Source organism: Scyliorhinus torazame, chromosome 5 (assembly GCF_047496885.1).
Source record: "Scyliorhinus torazame isolate Kashiwa2021f chromosome 5, sScyTor2.1, whole genome shotgun sequence".
Classification (NCBI taxonomy): domain Eukaryota; kingdom Metazoa; phylum Chordata; class Chondrichthyes; order Carcharhiniformes; family Scyliorhinidae; genus Scyliorhinus; species Scyliorhinus torazame.
The window spans coordinates 298,005,870-298,027,409 of record NC_092711.1 but is presented as its reverse complement, the minus strand read 5'-3'; the positions used below and the strand labels follow the sequence as shown (position 1 = coordinate 298,027,409).

Here is a 21,540-nt window from a genome sequence, read left to right as displayed (position 1 = left end):
TGGTTTCTATTTTGTTCCACTACTCCTGCATTTTGCTTAATAGGATAATGAACACGTGTCAAGCCCACATCTGTGCAGCAATAAAAGCAAAGGTTTTTGATTGAAAATGTAAAGATGGTGGATGTGAAGTGCACATCCCATTAACTGAGAATACAAATGGGACAATATTGTTAATTGTGGCTGCTCTCAGCTGAACCCAGGCCAAGTGCAGCTCACATCCAGTCTTTTATTTTATTTACAGCAGAATTCTACCTGTGTGGATGATGCACGATCAATTACACAAAGACAAGAGTTTGATGCAACTGAGGCTTTCTTACACCTAAGATGCGTGGCCTCCTACAACAGCTGGCGAAATGGCTGCTGTACGGGAGCACACATATTTATACTCCGCCTTCTGGCCAGAGCCAGCAGGCAGGGAACTACCCCCGTACCTGTAGTCCAGGGCATTACCACAAATCACCTAATATACACATCAGTGGTGACTACCACAGTGGACCAAAAAGGCCTGCAGCAGTGAAAACTCATTCCCTCCACATAGCTTTCAGCTCTTGACTAATTTTCTTGGGCTCTCAGTTCGTCCTCTTTGAATTTGATGGGACGGATGTTTTGCAAAGGCCTGTCCTAAGTGCTGCACCCTTACTCAAGGCTATTAAATTTGTATCTAACAGTTGAGTGGGCGCTGCTGAGGGATTGTCCTTTCCACGCCTCAGGGCTCCAAAATCCGCATGGGAGAGCTATGCAATTGCCGAAATGCCTCAGGTCTGCAAATTCTTTTTCCGAAGCAGATTTTCAGCATGGCGCCCTCACAGTTTGCTCAGTTAGTTTTGTGGCACTTGTTGGATTGTGAAAAATAAACAATAGTCGCTCGTTTGAAATTGGTACTTCGGGTGGCACGGTGGCACAGTGGCTTTGCACTGCTGCCTACGGCGGCGAGGACCCGGGTTCGATCCCGGCCCCGGGTCACTGTCCATGTGGAGTTTGCACATTCTCCCCGTGTGTTCCTGGGTTTCACCCCCCACAACCCAAAGATGTACGGGTTAGGTGGTTTGGCTACGCTAAATTGCCCCTTAATTGGGAAAAACAAATAAATGGGTACTCTAAATGTATTTATTTTTAAACTTTTTGCATCATTGGATAAGCACTTACCTGAACCAATTTCAATTATTGTCTCCAAGTGTGTGGAGTGCCCTGCCCCCGAAGATGTGCTGACATTACTAATCGCACACTTTGGAGTATGGGATGTCTTGGAAAGTGTCGTACTGTAGATGCACATCAGGTGGAAGGAATTTAATTACGATGATATCTACGTGCACACAGGGCCGTATTACAGTCGGAAATGTGTTATTAGTTTCTAGGCAACAATGGTTCCATTTTTACACAAAGTCGCATGGATGGATTTTACAGCTACACAGGTGCAATGAAAGTCAAACACTTTTGAGGAAAAGTACGAAGAACCCCTGCGTAAACTGGGTGTAGAAAAGCTCTGCTCCATCCCACCTTTGCCATTATCAGTTCCCATGATCACATTTAGTAACAGAAATTCCACGTCTGAGCATGTGGCCCTCCTCACAGTGCTGCCACCCCCCCTCCGCTCCCCACCCCCACCACTGCTGCAAGTCCTCCACTGTGGGTGATGACCACTGTCATAATATACACCAGTATATCATGGTGCAGACACACACCCACTGATGGACACACAGCAAGAACAAACAACACACACAACACCGCAGCCAATCACCAGTTAGAGCACACTCACTCGAAAGACAGGGGGCATCAGAGTTCCCGCTCATTCGGGATGCAGCCTCCTACAAGGACAGAGCTTACAGCACAGATCTTCACCATGTGCTGAGTGCATAGACTGGTTAGGACAGGCATAGGTCTTTAGTTTAATCTAACATCGTGTTAACCCACAGTGAAAGTATGTTCAACAGTTTCTAACTTAATAAAATAGTGTTGCACTATTTTAAGTGTTGGTGGCCTGTATGTGTTCCACGGATCCAGAGCACCCAACACATCAACCACCAATTCAGTCGAGTCAGTTTGTACCAAAGAACAGTGGCTTTAATCAACTTAATGTGTGCCAACCTGTAGCTTCTCCCGTACTGAGAGCCTGTCTCAGATCGGCCGGTTATATACCTCCTCAGAGTGGGGGAGCCACAGGCGGAGCCAACAGCAGCATCAACCACAACAATTCAACAGCAACAGTAACAGCAACAACAGCAAGTATATACAATAGTGGATGTCGATGACAATAGTAATAATAGAACAACACTGAGTATATACAATAGCCATACGTGGCTCACCACATTCACCCCCTGTTAAGAAAAAAAAAGTCCAGCGGGGGTGAAGCGGGTTCATAGGTTAAGTCTCACAAGAGCCCATATCGTCCACTGCGAAGAGCTGCGGTGTGGGCACAGGTGTCGAGACCTTCGGCTCCGGGAGCATGTTGTCCTCACAACAGGGTCCCGGACAGGGCGACGGCACAGGGGCGGAGCTAATGGACCCAGGGAGGGATGTTGGTGCAGCTGGGGAGGTAGACGGAAGGGGCGCGGTGATGGTGGGCGCGGGGATACCCGTGGGAGCCAGGTCCCAGAGGGAGACTGTGTCCTGCCATCCGTTGCGGTGTGCCACGTAGGCATACTGAGGGTTTGTGTGGAGGAGCTGGACCCTCTCGACCAGGGGGTCGGCCTTATGGCTCCTCACGTGTTTCCGGAGGAGGACAGGCCCAGGTGTTGTTAGCCAGGACGGAAGCGAGACCCCGGAGATCGACATCCTGGGAAAGACAAATAGCCGGTCGTGAGGGGTCTCATTGTTGCAGTACACAAGAGTGACCGGATGGAGTGGAGCGCATCGGGGAGGACCTGCTGCCAGCGGGAGACTGGGAGACTTCTAGACCTAGACCGTAAGGCCAGAAGAACGGCCTTCCAGACCATAGCATTCTCCCTCTCCACCTGCCCGTTTCCCCAGGGGTTGTAGCTGGTAGTCCTGCTCGAGGCGATGCCCTTACTGAGCACGTACTGACGCAGATCATCACTCATAAAAGAGGCGCCCCGATCACTATGTATGTAGGTAGGGAAACCGAACAGGGTGAGGATGCTGTGCAGGGCCTTGATGACAGTGGCAGAGGTCATGGGATGGCAAAGGGAAAACGTGAGTTCTCATCAACAACGTTGAGAAAGTACACGTTACAGTCAGTGGAGGGGAGGGGCCCTTTGAAATCCATGCTGAGGCGTTCGAAGGGGCGAGAGGCCTTTACCAGGTGGGCCTTGTCTGGCCGATAGAAGTGCGGTTTGCACTCTGCGCAGATTTGGCAGTCCGTGGTCATGGCCCTGATCTCCTCAGTGGAGTAGGGCAGGTTGCGGGCCTTGACGAAGTGGAGAAGCCGGGTGACCCACGGATGACAGAGGTCATTGTGGATAGCCCATAACCGGTCCGCTTGGCGCAGATACCGCGGGACAGGGCATCTGGGGGCTCATTGAGTGTCCCAGGACGATACAATATCTCGTAGTTATAGGTGGAGAGCTCGATCCACCACCCCAAAATCTTGTCGCTCTTAATTTTACCCCGCTGTGTGTTGTTAAACATGAAGGCAACCGACCGTTGGTCTGTGAGGAAAGTGAATCTCCTGCCGGCCAGGTAATGCCTCCAGTGTCGCACAGCTTCCACAATGGCTTGTGCCTCCTTTTCGACAGAGGCGAGTCGAAACTCAGAGGCATGGAGGGTACGGGAAGAAACGGCGACAGGTGAAGAGTGGCTGCCAGGGCAAAGTCTGACGCATCGCTCTCCATTTGGAACGGGATGGATTCGTCCACTGCGTGCATCATGGCCTTGGTGATGTCAGTTCTGATACGGTTGAAGGCCAGACGGGCCTCAGCCGTCAGGGGAAAAGTAGTGGACTTAATAAATGGGCGGGCCTTGTCTGCGTAATTGGGGACCCACTGGGCATAGTAAGAAAAGAACTGATGCGACCATCAATTCACACGAGACGGAGAGTTGAAATGAACAGTGGTTTTAATCAGCTAGAACTGTGCCTACCTGCGACTGCTCTGTACTGAGTGCCGCCTACAGACTGCAGATCTATATACCTCCCCCGAGGGGGCGGAGCCATAGGCGGAGCCCACAAGGGCATCAACATAATACAATACAATGTAATGGGCAGCACAGTAGCATTGTGGATAGCACAATTGCTTCACAGCTCCAGGGTCCCAGGTTCGATTCCGGCTTGGGTCACTGTCTGTGCGGAGTCTGCACATCCTCCCCGGGTGCGCGTGGGTTTCCACCGAGTGCTCCGGTTTCCTCCCACAGTCCAAAGATGTGCGGGTTAGGTGGATTTGTCATGATAAATTGCCCTTAGTGTCCAAAATTGCCCTTAGTGTTGGGTGGGGTTACTGGGTTATGGGGAATAGGGTGGAGGTGTTGACCTTCGGTAGGGTGCTCTTTCCAAGAGCCGGTGCAGACCTGATGGGCCGAATGGCCTCCTTCTGCACTGTAAATTCTATGAAAAAAAATGTAATACAGTACAATACCCCAGGCATCTCTTCAGGGCCTTGGGGCAGTGGGGAAGGGGGAGCTGCAGGAGGGGGCGCATGTAGTCGGGGTCAGGCCCTAGGACTCCGTTTTCCACGACATAGCAGAGGATGGCTAGCCGGGTTGTGCGGAAAACACATTTCTCCTTATTATACATCAAGTTAAGGAGTTGGGCGGTGCGGAGGAATTTTTTAAGATTGGCGTTGTGGTCCTGCAGGTCATGGCCGCAGATGGTGACATTATCCAAGTACAGAAACATGGCCCGCAGCCCGTACTGGTCGATCATTCGGTCCATCGTTCGTTGGAAGACCAAAACCCCATTGGTGACGCCGAAGGGAACCCTGAGGAAATGGAAGAGGCGGCCGTCTGCCTCAAAGGCAGTGTATAGGCGGTCCTCCGGGTGGATAGGGAGCTGGTGGTACGCAGACTTCAAGTCTACCGTGGAAAAGACTGGGTAGTGCACAATCTGATTGACCACGTCAGATATGCACGGGAGATGGTACGCATCGAGCTGCATGTACCGGTTGATCGTCTGACTGTAGTCGACTACCATCCGGTTCTTCTCCCCGGTCCTGACGACCACCACTTGTGCTCTTCAGGGGCTGTTACTGGCCTCAATGATCCCTTCCTTCAGGAGCCGCTGGATCTCTGACCAGATGAAGGTCTTGCCTTGAGCACTGTACCATCTGCTCCGGGTGGCGACGGGCTTACAGTCTGGGGTGAGGTTCGCGAAGAGCGAGGGAGGGGCGACCTTCAGGCTTGTGAGGCTGCAGACGGTGAAAGGGGGCAGGGGTCCCCCAAACTTTGAAGTCAGGCTTTGGAGGTTGCAGTGAAAGTCTAAACCTAGTAGCAGCGGAGCGCAGAGATGGGGGAGGATGTAAAGCTTGAAATCGGCGTACTCAACGCCCTGTATCGCAAGGTTAGCGATGCAATACCCACAGATCTGCACGGCGTGTGATCTGAAAGCAAGAGAGATGGTTTGTGAGATAGGGAGGACCCGGAGGGAGCAGTGTCTTACCATATCCGGGTGGACGAAGCTACCTATGCTCCCGGAGTCGAAGAGGCAGGTCGTCTCCTGTCCATTGAGTTGGACGGTCATCATGGAGTTTTAAAGGCGATCAGGCCGGGACTGGTCGAGCTGAATCGAGCCGAGTTGCGGGCAACCGGTAGCAGCAGTGGCGGGATGGTCCCAACATGGCGGCCCGATGCGACGCACTTGGCGGGCGGCGTCGAGGATGTCGGCCAAAATGGCAGCCCCCACCAGTCGCACGTGGCGGGCGGCTTCGTAGATGGCGACCAAGATGGCTGCCCCCACTGGTCGTTAGAGGCGGACGACGCGTCAGAAGAGGGCGGGCCCAGCAAGCACAATGCCACACTGTGGGGTCTGTGAGCCTCAGGCCGAGCCTGGCAGGCTTTTGATTTTTGGACTTCAGGTATGGCCAGGCATACCTTAGCAAAGTGCCTTTTCTTGCCACACTCGTTGCAGGTCGCGTTTTGAGCTGGGCAACGCTGCCTGGGGTGCTGGCCCTGCCCGCAGAAGTAACAATACGGCCCTTCGGAGCTAATAGGCTGCCGCGTGGCGCAGGTATGGGGCACGCCCGGGTCGGGTGATGGCTGCGCCTCCGACACCCCCGTCGATGCCGCGTAGTCAGATGGAAAGGCCTCCATGCTCTGGAAGGCCACTTCCAGCGAGGTAGCTAGTTTCACCATCTCCTTGAGGTCGAGGGACCCTTTCTCGAGAAGCCGTTGCCGGATGTAGCTGGACCTGACTCCTGCCACATAGGTGTCTCGGATCATCAGCTCTGCGTGCTCTACTGCCGTGACCGACCGGCAGTTACAACTCCGGACGAGTACCCTCAGTTCACGCAGATATTCAGCCAGCGACTCACCCTGGCACTGACGCCGCGTGGTCAGGAGGTGTCGAGCGAGTACCTCATTCACTGGCCTCACAAACTGTCCTTTGAGCACCTCCACTGCCTCCGTGTACGAGGCAGCATCCCAGATTAGCCGAAAAATCCTGTGGCTCACCCGGGCGTTGAGGAGACGCTGTTTGAGTACCGGGGAGACCACGGCGGCTGAGGAGTCAAGGTAGGCCTTAAAGTAACTGAGCCAATGCTTGAAGATAGCCGTAGCTTCAGCTGCCTGCGGGTCGAGTTCAAGACGATCAGGTTGCAGAGCGGCGTCCATTGTGAAAAAAACTAGTTGATTAAATTGATGACCATCAATTCAGTCGAGACAGTTTGTACCAAAGAACAGTGGCTTGAATCAACTTGATGTGTGCCAACCTGTAGCTTCTCCCGTACTGAGAGCCTGTCTCAGATCGGCCGGTTATATACCTCCTCAGAGGGGCGGAGCCACAGGCGGAGCCAACAGCAGCATCAACACAACAATTCAACAGTAACAGCAACAACAGCAAGTATATACAATAGTGGATGTCGATGACAATAGTAATAATAGAACAACAGTGAGTATATACAATAGCCATACGTGGCTCACCACAGTGGGGAATGTGTGTTTTCAGTGTGACAAGGCCTCATTGTCCAGTGAATGTAGATATAAATGTTGATAGTGGAAATACCGTACAAAAAGAAGACATAAAATCAGACTTCAGGTCGTTTGCATGACTTAGCCCAATCATCCAGGGGCCTTGCTTTATCTGACGCCTGCATTTGGCTCCTTATGTGTAACCCCACAGGGTTTTACGAGAATACAGTACTGTGGAATGGAGGTGCATTCAACTTTGTCAAACCTTCAATCTCGCACTTAATTTTCTTCAAAGAAAAAGATAAAGAAACAAAGAACACAACATACTGGAGCCTGAGTGCAACTGGGGAAGTGCAGTCGGTGCAGCCTTCGTGGACTTTGAGAAATTCTTTGACAAAATATCACAGGAGATTATTGGAAATTAGAGGAAGAGCAGTTGGATTAAAAATGTATTAGGAAGGATTAGCAGAGGGGTAGCAGGCTCTTTCTCAGCATGATTTGAAGTCGATGGTTGCTCCCACAGGAGTCTGTTCTGGAACTCTTCTGTTTACAGTGTCCATCAATGCTTTGGTTATAAGGATAAAAGGTGCTCAAATTTGCAGACAATCCTAAAACAGGACGCACAATGAATTATTCCCAGGGCCGACGGTTGTTGTGAGGGGATATTGGCAAGATGGCTTATCGGCAGATCAATGGCAGTTGGTAACCAATGTCAGAAAATGTGAGATGGTACATACTTAAAAAAAGTTTAAATTATACTTTTACACAAGGAATCTTCGGCAAATGAAAAAATGAAATGAAAATCGCTTATTGTCACAAGTAGGCTTCAAGTGAAGTTACTGTGAAAAGCCCCTAGTCGCCACATTCCGGCGCCGTGTGTTCCACTGGGTTTTTTTATTCGTTTTGTCCACTTGGCGAGATGTTTTATGTCTAATTAATTTAGATCTGAGTCCCTCTGCTCTTCCACATCCAGGGGCTGGTTTAGCACAGGGCTAAATCGCTGGCTTTGAAAGCAGACCAAGGCAGGCCAGCAGCACGGTTCAATTCCCGTACCAGCCACAAGTAGGCTTCAAGTGAAGTTACTGTGAAAAGCCCCTAGTCGCCGCATTCCAAAGCCAGCGATTTAGCCCTGTGCTAAACCAGCCCCTGGATGTGAAAGAGCAGAGGGACTCAGATCTAAATTAATTAGACATAAAGCATCTCGGCAAGTGGACAAAACTAATTTAAAAACCCAGTGGAACACACGGCTTTCTGGCAAGGCCTATAGAATATAAAAGTTGCCATGAAATGGTGAATCTATACCAAATCTGAGTAAGGCGGCACAGTGGATAGCACAGTGGACTGCCCTGATGCTCAGGGACCAGGTTCAATTCTGATCTTGGGTGGTTGTTTGTGTGGAGTTTGCACGCCCTCCCCATGTCTGCTCTGGTTTCCTCCCGGTGCTCCGGTTTCCACCCGCAATCCAATGATGTGCTTGTAGGATGGATTGGCCATGCTAAATTGGCCCTAGATTGTTGGGTGGGTTTGCGGAGTTAGGGCTGTGGGGGGGAGGGGTGGGAGTGGGTGGGTTAGGGTGCTCTCTCAGAGGGTGGGGGGGCAGACTCAATGGGCTGAATGACCACCTTCTGCACTGTAGGGATTCCATGGATTCTATGAGTAACGTGAGTACTGTGTAAAGTTTTGGACTAGGCCCTATAGCGTGCATAATGAGGCAATAGGAATAGTACAACATTTGGATTCTGCCTGGTTTGAGGAAGTACACATACAAAGAAAAACTTGACACATTGGGTCTCCTTCCATGAGGGGCTTACTCAGGGAGTTGATAAAATATGAAGAGGTGGGACAGTGTAGAAACAGACTGTTTCCAGGGTTGGTGACTCCAGATCAAGAGTATATAGAAAAATGATCCAGTGAAGCAATTTAGGGCAGAGTGTCAGGTAAGTGATTTTTGCCGTCAGGCTTCAGATTATCCGGATTCAGAAATGTTGTTGAACACAAAATTATGTGATCAGAGTCCAATCTGCCTGTTTAAACAATGGCCCCCACTTCCTGAACTGCAGATGTCTTTTTTATTGCCCACTTCCCTGCCTGTCTTCATTTTCACCTCGTTGCCCTTCCTTGCATTATAGCTCAGTTGGCTGGACGGCTGGTTTGTGATGCAGAATGAGGCCAACAGCGCGGGTTCTATTCCCGCACCTGCTGAAATTATTCATGAAGGCCCCACCTTCTCAACCTTGCCCCTCGCCTGAGGTGTGGCGACCCTCAGGTTAAATCGCCACCAGTCGGCTCTCCTGTCAAAGGGGAAAGCAGCCTCTGGTCATCTGGGGCTATGGCGACTTTACTTACTTCCTTATTTTTTTATATTAGTTACTATCTACTTGTTTGACCGGCTTGGTGAAAATTAGAAATGTTAAGATATTTTGGCCCGCGACGATTATTTTTGAATCTTTTTTAGTTTGTGTTTCATTTAGTTCTGCTAAGAGAGTCAAGCATTTCATCCTGGGCTCTGAAAGCTGCAAACAGGCCAGCTATTGACTCCTGATTCACCTCAAAAACGTAAGCTGTTCTACCTTGAGCCTGTCCTACCAAAATTAGGCCTCACCCAGGATTGGCATCATACATGGAGCTACGTCAAGTTTTCATTATGTGTCAGCCGGAACCATGAAAACCATTTTTAAAACTGCAATGGAAGAGGATGAAAGCTTGTGTTTTTATCTACTGTCCATTCAAAGAAGGAAGCTGACAATATCTTTCCTCCTTTCCTAGTGCTGAAGACATTGTGACTGAGGAGTTCAATCGTCAAAAGATTGACGGAGAATAAGACGATGAAGGTGAAGAAAAAGCAGCCATGGAAGTAAAAAAATGAATGCAAGGAAGCAGATGGACAGCAGAGAGGAGGCCATAGATTCATGCATAGTTGTGCAATGCTAAATCAGACTGTTAAAAAATAAACAGAACCTATCCTTCCTATCCAAGGAAGTAATCATTTCAGGGTTGTCATCCATCCAACTTTAAATTAGTCTTTGAACTTTGCTATTGAAAATTTCTGAAACATGTTTCCATGCTGTAAACTTCTATGATTCTATGATTCTATATAGCAAGCACCCTACAGCACCAGCTAAGAACACATATTGGATATTTGGGCCCATCCTGCACACGATTTTCCAGCCATTAATTTAAATGTTTGGAAAATCACACGCAACACTCATCTCCAATTCTAATACACGTTGCTGGTCGGTGAGACTGCTTGACAGCACAGCAGTGGAAAATGTATTTCTCAAATCCTTTGGATTTCAGCGGAACTCAATTTTCCCACTGTGCTCAGTCCAACATCTGACTGGAAGGAGAGGCCCCTTGCTCTTCTTCCGCCAATTAAATTATAGCAGATCTGTCCGCTAACTCCAGTGGTACCGTATTCTTTAATACCTTTAGGTAACACTAGACTATCCATCTATTTTTTTTTTTTAATTTTCATTTATCGGAGCCTCAGTAGCCTTTTTGGGGAGTGGTCCCAGATTTCTGCTTTCCTTTTCTGTGAAGAAGTGGAAGATTCGGAGACGCGAGTTATTCAAATTTTCAGTGAATTTTGATCAACAAAGTAGGCATTGGAATTCAAAATCTGATTTGATGCTAGCTGTCTGACCCTGTCCTCTTCCCAACCTACGTTGGGTTTCAAGGAAGCGAATGACCCTCCTATGGCTTGGTTGAGGGCCATTAACCAAAGGGTGCATTTTCCAATCAGCAATGTTTAGGAGCTGCACACAGTTGAGACCCGCATCTCCATTTTTAAGGTGTTAACAGTTTCAAAGTGAGGTTCACAAGAAATATTTAATGTCACGCAAACATTCCTAATGGTCTTTCCCTTCCTATCAGCTCACTGACATGAAGGTAATAAGAGCGTTAGATATAAAAGACCTCCGCCCATTGTCACTCTGGTACCCTCACTCTCCAGTTATACCAGCCAGCTGAATGTTCCTAGTTTTCGAGTTGTATTACCCCATGTGATTAGTCAACAGTTTGGATTATATTTAATGTTCCCTTGTTCTACCTTGCGGGCTTGCTCTGAATAAGCTGTATCTTTGATATTTTATATAGCTAAATGAGGCTTTGTCCTTAGTTGACCTTGATTTGTTCTAATTGCATGTCAGAGTTCAGCTCCTGAAAACTTGAGATCTGCCCCGTTGCTTATCCCATGCAGTGCACAAATAATGCTCTGTGCCGATCTGAACTGAATACAGTGTATTGTAAAACCTCAAAACGGCTTGCGCAGATCTGCACTCTGCTTTCCAGATATAGATCCCAGCATTCTATGTGACTTTTTTAAATTACCACTTTGCACAGACATCGGAAAGTGATAAGTCTCCGATAATGTCTCCTACGCTTAGTCCCCTGTGAGGTCTTTTTCCCAGTTGTGTTGCACTAAATGAATCCAATTTGCACATGATGCACATTTTTCCACAATGTATAAATGTAATGTTAAATTCAGTCTGTCGTTTGTAAGATAGAAGTACAATATTAGTAGCTAATTTCCATGTCTCCTCTCCATGAAATGAGTAACTAAATAAGTCTGTATAGTGAAGTTTGGTAAACTTTATTGAGCTGCCCTGCTCCTTAGCAAGTACTGGGGCTGGTGGGTGGACCATTAGCCATTTAATCCATGTGGTGCTGTCACAACTTGGAGTCAATGCATGACAGCTTCATCATGGTACCGAATAACTAAGCTAAGGAAATTTGCTTCCCTGACAATATCTGACGGTAATGTTTAATTTGACTGAGGCTTTTAAATCCAATTAGAATAATTTTGGCTCCTAGAATGGTGCAGCTGTGGGTATGGGTTGGGTGCAATCACAGAATTGTTATGGTACAGAAGGAGGCCATATGGCCCATCGTGTCTGCACCAGCTCTCCACATGAACATTCTGGCTGAGTGCCATTCTCCTGCCTTTTCCCCCTACCCCTGCATATTGTTTCTATTCAAGTAATCACCTTGAAAGCCTGCCTCCGCCACACTTCCAGGCCGTTCATTCCAGACCCAAACCATTCGCGTGAAAAAGATTTTTACCATCACATTTTCTTCCTTTATAAATCGGCTTAAATCTGTTCCCGCTCGATCTTTTTACGAGCGTGAACAGTTTCTCTCTATCTACTCTATCCTGCTGCTCTTGATTTTGAACACCTTTATCAAATCTCCTCTCAGCCTTCTTCTCTCCAAGGAGAATAGTCCCAATCTCTCCAATGTATCCTCATAACTGAAGTTTCTGATCCTGGAACCATTCTTGTAAACCTCTCCTGCGCTCTCTACAATTCATTCACATCCTTCAGAACTGCACACAATATTCCAGCTGAGGTCTAACTAGTGTCTTGTATAAGTTCAGCATAACCTCCTTGCTCTTGTACTCTATGCCCCTATTAATAAGACCCAGGATACAATATGCTTTAACTGCTCTCTCCACTTGTCCTGCCATCTTCAATGATCAACGCACATATACACCCAGCCCACTCTGCACCCCTTTTAATATTTTACCTCATATTATATTGTCTCTCCATGTTCTTCCTGCCAAAATACACCTTACACCCTCCACATTGAACTTCATCTGCCACTTATCTGTCCATTCCACAAACTTGTCTATGTCATTTTGAAGTTTGACAGTTTTCTTCACAGTTTACAATACTTCCAAATGTTGTATCATCCGCAAACTTTGGAGCAAGATATAGATCATTTGTCCAAAGATGTACAGGTTAGGTGGATTGGCCATGCTAAATTGCCCCTTAGTGTCCAAAGATGTGTAGGTTAGGTGGGGTCATGGGGTTACGAGGATAGCGCATTGAATGGCGGAGCAGACTCGATGGGCCAAGCGGCCTAATTCTGCTCCTATGTCTTATGGTCTTATGGTCACTTATGGCAGGGGAGTGGGCCTACGTCTGGTGCTCTATCAGACTCGATAGCCGAATGGCCTCCTTCTACACTATAGGAATTCAATGATTACTATATATCAGGAAAGCAAGGGTCTCAATACTGACCCCTGGGTACACCACTACAAACCTTCCTCCAGGCAGAAAAATATCCATTTACCGTTACTCTCAGCTTCCTATTACTCAGCCAATTCTGTATTCACTTTGCTACTATCCCTTTTATTCCATAAGCTATAACCTTTCTGACAAGTCTGTTGTATGGCACTGTCAAATGTCTTCTGAAAGTCCACATACACCACATCAACAGCATTACCTCATCGACCCTTTCTGTGACCTCCTCAAAAACCACCAGCAGGTTATTTAAAAATGATTTTCCATTTATAAATCCATGCTGGCCCTTCCTAATTGACCCACATTTTCCCATGTAAGGTCTAATTCTATCCCGAATAATTGCTTCCAGAAGCTTGCCCACTACTGATGTTAAACTGACTGGCCTGTAATTGCCATGCTTATCCTTACGCTATTTACTGAACAAGGGCGCAACATTTGCAATTCTCCAGTCCTCTGAGTCACCTCCCCTAGTCTAAAGAAGGCTGGAAGATTATGGCCAGCACCCCTGCAATTTCCAATCTCACTTCTTTCAACACCCTTGGATGCACCTCATCCAGTCCCGGTATCAGTACCGACAGTCTATTCAACGCTTCCACCCTGTCAATTTTGAACCTTTCCGGGAACAGAATTTCCTCGACTGTCACCGTGTCTTGGGCAGCGTCCATCTCTTTGGGAAAGACGGATGCAAAGTATTCACTTAGTACGACAGCCATGCCGTCTGCCTCCATGTACAGATCCCCATTTTGGTTCCTAATCGGCCATACTCCTCCTTTTTAACGCCTTTTACTATTCATATTCCTGCAGAAGACGTTGGGATTCCCCTTTCTGTTGGCTGCCAGTATTTTCTAAGAATCACTCTTCACTTCCCTGATGTGCTGTTTCACCTCCCCTCTGAACCTTCTTGGTTCTCAACTGTATTTCCTACCTGACACCTGTCATAAGCACACTTTTTCTTCTTTGTCGTAATTTCTATCTCCTTTTTCATCCAGGGAGGTCTGGATTTGTTTACCCTACCTTTCCCTTTGAAGGTAATATGCCTTGAATGTGTCAGACTATTTCTGTTTTGAAGCTAGCCCATCGTTCAACTACAGCTTTTCCCACCAACCTTTCATTCCAGTCTAACTGACCCAGCAATGTTCTTGCCCCATTGAAGTCAGCTCTCCCCCAGTTATTATTTTTACTCTGGATTGCCTATTTTCCTTTTCTATTATCATCCTAAACCTTACAATACATTGGTCACTCTCTCCTAAATGTTCCCCCACTGACACTTGATCTATTTGGCTCATCTCATTTCCAGGAACCATATCCAACAGTGCATCCTTTCTTGTTGCAATGGACACATACTGCTGTAGAAAATCTTCCTGAACACAATCTCGGAACCTCTGTCCCTCTCCACCCTGTACACTACCACTGTCCCATACTACATTTGGGTCATTAAAGTACCCCATTATATTCTCCCTGTGTCTGCATGGGTCTTATCCCCACAACCCAAAGATGAGCAGGGTAGGTGGATTGGCCACGCTGAATCGTCCCTTAATTGGAAAAGGAAATTGGGTGCTCTAAATTGATATGAAAAGAAAATTAAAGTCACCCATTAAAACTACTCTATAATGTTTGCATCTTTCTGTAATTTCCCCACAGATTCTTTTACATCCTTTCCACTCGTTAGAGGTCTACAGACAATACCGAGCAATGTAATCGCCCCTTTATGTTCCTTAGCTCCATCCAAATTGATCGTGCCCTTGAACACTCTGGACATCCTCTTTCTCCAGCACTGCAATGCCCACCCTAATCAATACTACCACCCCTCCCTCTTTCCTTCCTTTCCTATCTTTACTGACAGTTTGTACGCAGGAATATTCAACACCCAGTCCTGCCTCTCCTTCAGCCAGATCTCCTTATCACCACAACATCATATTTCCACAATGCAATCTGTTCCTGTAACTCCCCAATTTGATTTCCCGTATTTTGTGAATTCACATACATAAACACCCATGCCGAGTTAGTTTAAAAGCCTCCCAACAACATTAGCAAAATTCCCCACAAGTAACTCAGTCCCAGCTCTGTTCAGGTGCAACCCACCTGGCTTGTACAGGTGCCATCTCCCCCAGATCCAGTCCCAGTGTCCCAAGAATCTAAAGCTCTCGCTCCTGTACCATCTTTCCAGCCACGCCTTCATCTCCTATTTCTGCACTCACTTTCATGTGACACTGAGAGTAATTCAGAGATAACTACCTTTGAGGCCCAGCTTGTTAATTTCCTGCCTAGCTCCCTAAATTCTGATTGCAGGACCCCACCCCCTTCCTACATCAGTCATTAGTACCAGTGTGGATCATGACCTCTAGCTGTTCACCCTTCCAGGAGAATGTCCTGCCAATGCTCTGTGGCATCCTTGTCCCTAGCAACATGCCAAGCTGGAGTCATGTCTACAGGCAGAGAAACACTCTCTGTTCCCCTAACTAATAATCCCCTATCACTACTGTTCTTCCCTTCTCGGTCCTCCCCCCGTACAGCAGAGCCACTCATGATGCCACAGATCGAGCTCTCACTGCACTCATCCTGCCTCACTAGCTTCCAAAATGGAAAACCGATTTCTGAGCTGGATTCCTGCACTACCTGCCTAGTTCTCCTGGACTGCCTGGTGGTCACCCATTCCCTCTCTGCCTCTAGGCCCTTAAGCTGTGAAGTAACCATCTCTCAGAATGTGTTATCCACGTAGCTCTCAGCCTCGTGGATGCACCACAGTGACTCCAGCTATTTCTGCAGCTGGCAGCACTTCCTGCACACATGATCATCTCGGACAAAGTCCATGACTTTGCACATATTACAGGACACGCATTCCACCTGACTGAGCTGCCCTCCCATGTCTTAACTTTACATCTCTTGCATTAACTCTGTTCCATTTTGGATTACTTGTCCTACCTTATTATGTAGGTCCTAACTTTCCTTTATTTAAGACGCTAGTTGTTCACACACTCCCTCTTACACTGAGCACTTAACGACCAACCCAATTATCAGTTGCCTGCGACATTACAGCTATCCTTTTGTTTCCACTGCTTCCTTACAGCAACTGAAATACTTAACAAAAAACCAGCCTCTACTCCGGAAGCAGGGCAAGACCACTTTCTGAAGAAGAAAAAGCCAGAAAGCAAAAAAAACACCTCTTCCCCTCTGCAGCGAATTTCCACTTTGCTTCAAACTCCTAAATATACTCAGCCAGACTGTGTTTCGCTCAGGATGTGCTCTCTCCCAGTGCTCGTGTGCCCACTGTCATGATATTCAAACACACACATCATGATAGACACACCAACAGACAAATCAGAACACACAACACCACAACCAATGACAGAAAGATATAAAAGCACAGACACGACCCCTGGTGGTCAGTATTAGCTGCAGAGGAGAACCAGGACACATCTATTGCCAAACACACTCAGGGAGACAGCACGTGCAGAGCACCCAGAACGAACTGTATTATAAGAGTTATAATAAAATAGAGTTGTACCACATACAACTGTGTTGGCTCATCTGTGCACCAGAGCACCCAACACCACATGGTACAGGAGTGGATCGATACCTGCCGGCATACCTCAGTGTACAGAGACAACCAGCAGTGCCCAGGCATGATGTACGAGCTCCCGGTTCCGCAGGCGCTCCAGTGCGACGGCGACCTCCACGAAAACTGGCGGCGATTCCGGCAAATGTTCGAGTTGTTCCTGGCGGCAGCTGAACTCAAGGACCTGGATGATAAGGAAAAAATTGAATTTCTCCTCACCGTCGCCGGTGCAAGGGCAAGAGCAATGTTCAGAAGGTTCAGGTTCTTCAGGAGGCAGCAAAGGCACGATTACCAGGCAGTCCTGGGCAAATTCTCCAAGTACTGTGAAGAATACGCAATCCAATGGGGACTTAAAGGTAAGAAAAGCTGCAGTACTCACCTCGTGGCTGGGATCCCGGAGCCCGAAATCCCGGGCCTGAGAAAAGGCTGGGTCGAGGTCGGCGGCCATCTTGCTAAAGGTATAACGCTAGCACAGTTGCGCGAGCAGTGCGCAGAACCGGAAGTTTCGTTTGCGCATGCGCGAGATGCTGCGCATGCGCAGTCAAGAAAACGGCCATCGGTAAAGGAACAGCGATCTGAGCATGCGCAGTCGCTTCCTACGTGCTACATACCGAGCGTCAGGATGTCAGAGGCCCCAGACTGCACCAATTTAAAAGGGAAATGTCCCAAATCCAATTTAAAAGGGAAACGTCCCAAATCAAAAAAGCAAAAATCTGTTAAAGCTGTAAAACAACCTTCCTTCACCTGGAATGACAGCACAGTGCCGCAAATTGACCCAGGAGATGAATTTAACCTCCGAAGAACCCTCCGACAAGCAGTTACCTACGCACAAGCCGATGATTCCGACCTTGAATACTTCGATGACGATTTTTACAGTGTTTCCGGACCTCGCGAGCCCAATGATAGCTCCGTGGTCCTATATGACTATGACTCGGACGAACCTTTCGTGTTGCACATTGGCGGCCCCCACATTGAATCCGACGCAGATGCGGATTCATTTTTCGGATTTGAGGATCTTCAATCCAGCAGATATGACGTTCCAACTTATCAGTACCGGATGATGCTGCAGCCTGACATTAACAGACAGGGAGCGGTGCAAGCACACGGAGAGTGCCCTGCTGCCACACAGAGCGTGGTCCACGTCCCGCTCAACGTTCCCGACTCTATGAAAGAAGACATGCAAGACTCCAGAGTGCAGTCCTCGCATGAACCAGAAGTGACTCCAGTGTCACAAGCTTCCACAGCAAGCTCGTGGACAGACTCCACAATTGCAGAAATGCAAGACTCCAGAGCGCAGTCCTTGCACGAACAAGAAGTGACTCCAGTGTCACAAGCCTCCACAGAGAGCTCGTGGACAGCCTCCACGATAGAAGCAACGCAAGACTCCAGAGCGCAGTCCTTGCACGAACAAGAAGTGACTCCAGTGTCACAAGCCTCCACAGAGAGCTCGTGGACGGACTCCACGATGGAAGGAACGCAAGACTCCAGAGCGCAGTCCTTGCAGGAACAAGACCATGAGGGTCTAGCAACCTCTCCTGACCAACCAGCGGCAGACGATGCAAGTCTGCCATGCTCCCGTGAACAGCAAGAAGGCTATAACAGCCTACCATGCTCCACTACACAGCAGCATGACCATGACGGTCTCTCATGCTACAATAAAGGGCACAGCGCTGAAGACTGTTCAAGCCCAACTGAAGACAAGCCAAAGGAATCGCCTCGTCCAAGCCCGAAGAAAAAAGGTTTATGCGCTGACCTTCAGGATCATTGTAGCCGAACAGAGATTAATAATGCTGCACGGCCACAGAAGGATGCTGAGGATTTGCTAACAAAATTAATTGAATGTTTAACTTGCAAGGAGCAGACTGAGAATTGCCAGTGTTTTAGTACGGATCGAAAAAATGGACAAGACATTGATCCTCAGGTAATGGAAATAACACAACCTGAATCATATCTACAGCAGGGACAAATGTCTCCCTTCAACACAATGCCGCAAAATCCCAACTTCGGAGACCAGCAGTTAGTCAGTAATGACTCTTCAAACCTGGAGGGGAACATTAATTGCATTGAACCTATACACACTCCACTGATTATTGAGCAGAACATTGGAGCAAGAATCCTGAGGACACCGACATCGAGTAGCCAGATAACGAATTTAAAACCCACAGCAGTTTCAAGTGAACCAAGTGTGCTTTCCACTAATGGTGAAGATGCAGATAAGGTCGACCCGATTATCCATTGTACCACACTAACCCCAGTGATTAAGCAGTTATGTATGGGGAGTATAATGTGGGCAATTGAGAACAGTAAAAGAGAGACTGGGACCATGCCAGCCCCAGCAAAATCAGACCCAGAGACCATGAAGGCATGTACATTAAACAAAGTTACATATGAGGTACCTGAGAAGAAAAGTGAAACGGAATGTTCTTTGGAAAATGGTACAATGTCGATAGAAACAGTGGATCCTATATTCGAGACCATACATATGGGAGAATTTGGGGGTAATAAACAAGGTTCTGCAATGTCTGGGGGAAGATTTAAAGTTCCAAAGAAGAAAAGCCCAAATGAAGGACAATGGCAAGACAATGACAGTCCACCGACATGGTGTGCACCACCAGATGAAAACTCTGACAATTTACCCAACCCTAGTGAACAGCAAGCTGCTAATGACGATCTATCCACGGGATGTGAGACGAGTGACGACAGCATCCCACTTCCCATGCAAAAGGTGCAAGGTGACAGACCTCGCCTAGTGCGTACCGAGGCACTCAACGATCACGGTGGGACCACTGACGACTGCGGTGGCAGCGCACCGCTTCCACCCTCGATGGCTCGAGCCTCTCCACTGGTTGGTGCATTCCTGCATGTTCCGACTCCAGAAGTGCAGCTTCAGGGAATCTCGGCTGCCTCCAGTGAACCTGTTGGGACTCCGGACGGGGGGCATCGACGGAAGGCAGACCGGACTCCAGATGGGGAGCAGCCAAGCGCCGACTCTGATTTGCGCACGCCAGACCTTGCTCCGGACGGGCGGTGTCGCGGCCTCGGTGATGGCACGCTCAGGGTGACGGCAGATGCCACGGCGACAGGGAATGGATCGCGTGGCAGTCCCACTGGGTCGGCAGTGGCAACCAGCACCGGCGGTCCAAGATGGACACACCAACTCGCGCCATCGCCAGACGTTGATGCGAGCAACAATTCTCTCTCCAAGGCGACATGCTTCGACGTTTCTCTGCGGAGTCGCCCTTCCGGCACAGCAGGTGGCCGGAACCAGCGTGCACGGTCTCGGCCAACTTCCACATCTGGCACAGTCATCGCCTTGCATGATATTAGTGATGGTGCTACTTCGATGGCAACGACCCATCGGCTACAAGATGCCGTCCACCACAAACATAAAAAGAAAACAGACTCCACCTTGTTCCTGGCATGCAGGGCGGATGGATTGGTGCGTAGGCGAAATCAGCGGGCTTTGTGCCGCCTTCCACGCTCGCAACTGCACCGTACGCACACGCCGGATCCTCCACTGGTTCCCAAGGATGACTTCGTGGAGATGCCACGGATCATGCCCCTTCCATCGCCACCAGAACCAAACCACAGCCAGGGCACCACTAACAAAGATGTTGAATGTTATATTTGCACGAATGAAAAAACCAAGCACTGCACGAAGTACAACAAATGGTAAAGTAGAGACTTCGGCAACAGCATCACCTCCAACAGTCCAAGGTGAACCAGTGTGACCCCAAATCTCCACAGCTGAACCGGCTTGAGGACCAGCCCATTCTTGAGGCGGTCACCCATTAGACTGGACTTATAACGCTGTTAATACGTTCAAAAAGTCAAACACTTCTGTATTATAACCTGTTGTTGTTTATTGTTCCAGATATCGTCTGACCGGACCAATGTTCAAGTTTTTTTTTTCTCTCGCATCCAAGTTTTGTTATGGTACAACCTTGTTAGTGTGACGCACCCGACATCGCCCCATGTAAATAGTTACGTCATAAACACATGCTGTACACAACACAAACGCACACTCTTAGATGCACTCACGACACAATTATATTTATAACCACGTAGGCACTTGTCTTTGTAAAAAGGGGGGATGTCATGATATTCAAACACACACATCATGATAGACACACCAACAGACAAATCAGAACACACAACACCACAACCAATGACAGAAAGATATAAAAGCACAGACACGACCCCCGGTGGTCAGTATTAGCTGCAGAGGAGAACCAGGACACATCTATTGCCAAACACACTCAGGGAGACAGCACGTGCAGAGTATCCAGAACGAACTGTATTATAAGAGTTATAATAAAATAGAGTTGTACCACATACAACTGTGTTGGCTCATCTGTGCACCAGAGCACCCAACACCACACCCACTTACTGACCTTTTAATCGTCAAGACTTTACTTCAGACATTAATATTTTGCTCTGTTCACAGAAGTTGGAATCATTGATGGATATTATCATTCCGGTTTGATTCCGGCTTGGGTCACCGTCTGAGCGGAGTCTGCACATCCTCCCCGTGTGTGCGTGGGTTTCCTCCGGGTGCTCCGGTTTCCTCCCACAGTCCAAAGATGTGCAGGTTAGGTGGATTGGCCATGATAAATTGCCCTTAGTGTCCAAAATTGCCCTTAGTATTGGGTGGGGTTACTGGGTTATGGGGATAGGGTGGAGGTGTTGACCTTGGGTGGGATGCTCTTTCCAAGAGCCGGTGCAGACTCGATGGGCCGAATGGTCTCCTTCTGCACTGTAAATTCTATGATAAATGATACAACATGGACTCGACATTATATGGGAAATGCTGATAGGGTGGTAATGATTTATCAGATCAAATTTTGACAGTAACTCCATTGCAGTGTTAATGAAAACCCACTTGTGACACTAATAAAGATTATTATTTTTAAAAATGCACTTAAAGCGATAGAAATTCTCAATTGGAAA

General features: G+C 48.1%; 1 protein-coding gene across 1 annotated transcript in view; it reads left to right on the top strand.

Moving 5' to 3' along the window:
- LOC140422803 (beta-arrestin-1-like) overlaps window positions 1-9,963 on the top strand; it is a 124,676-nt gene extending 114,713 nt beyond the window's left edge. The window contains exon 16 of the mRNA XM_072507712.1: window positions 9,778-9,963. Within this exon, the coding sequence (XP_072363813.1) occupies window positions 9,778-9,794 (17 nt within the window). The 3' untranslated portion in view covers window positions 9,795-9,963. The remainder of the gene's footprint in view (window positions 1-9,777) is intronic.
- The last annotated feature ends 11,577 nt before the right edge of the window (window positions 9,964-21,540 follow it).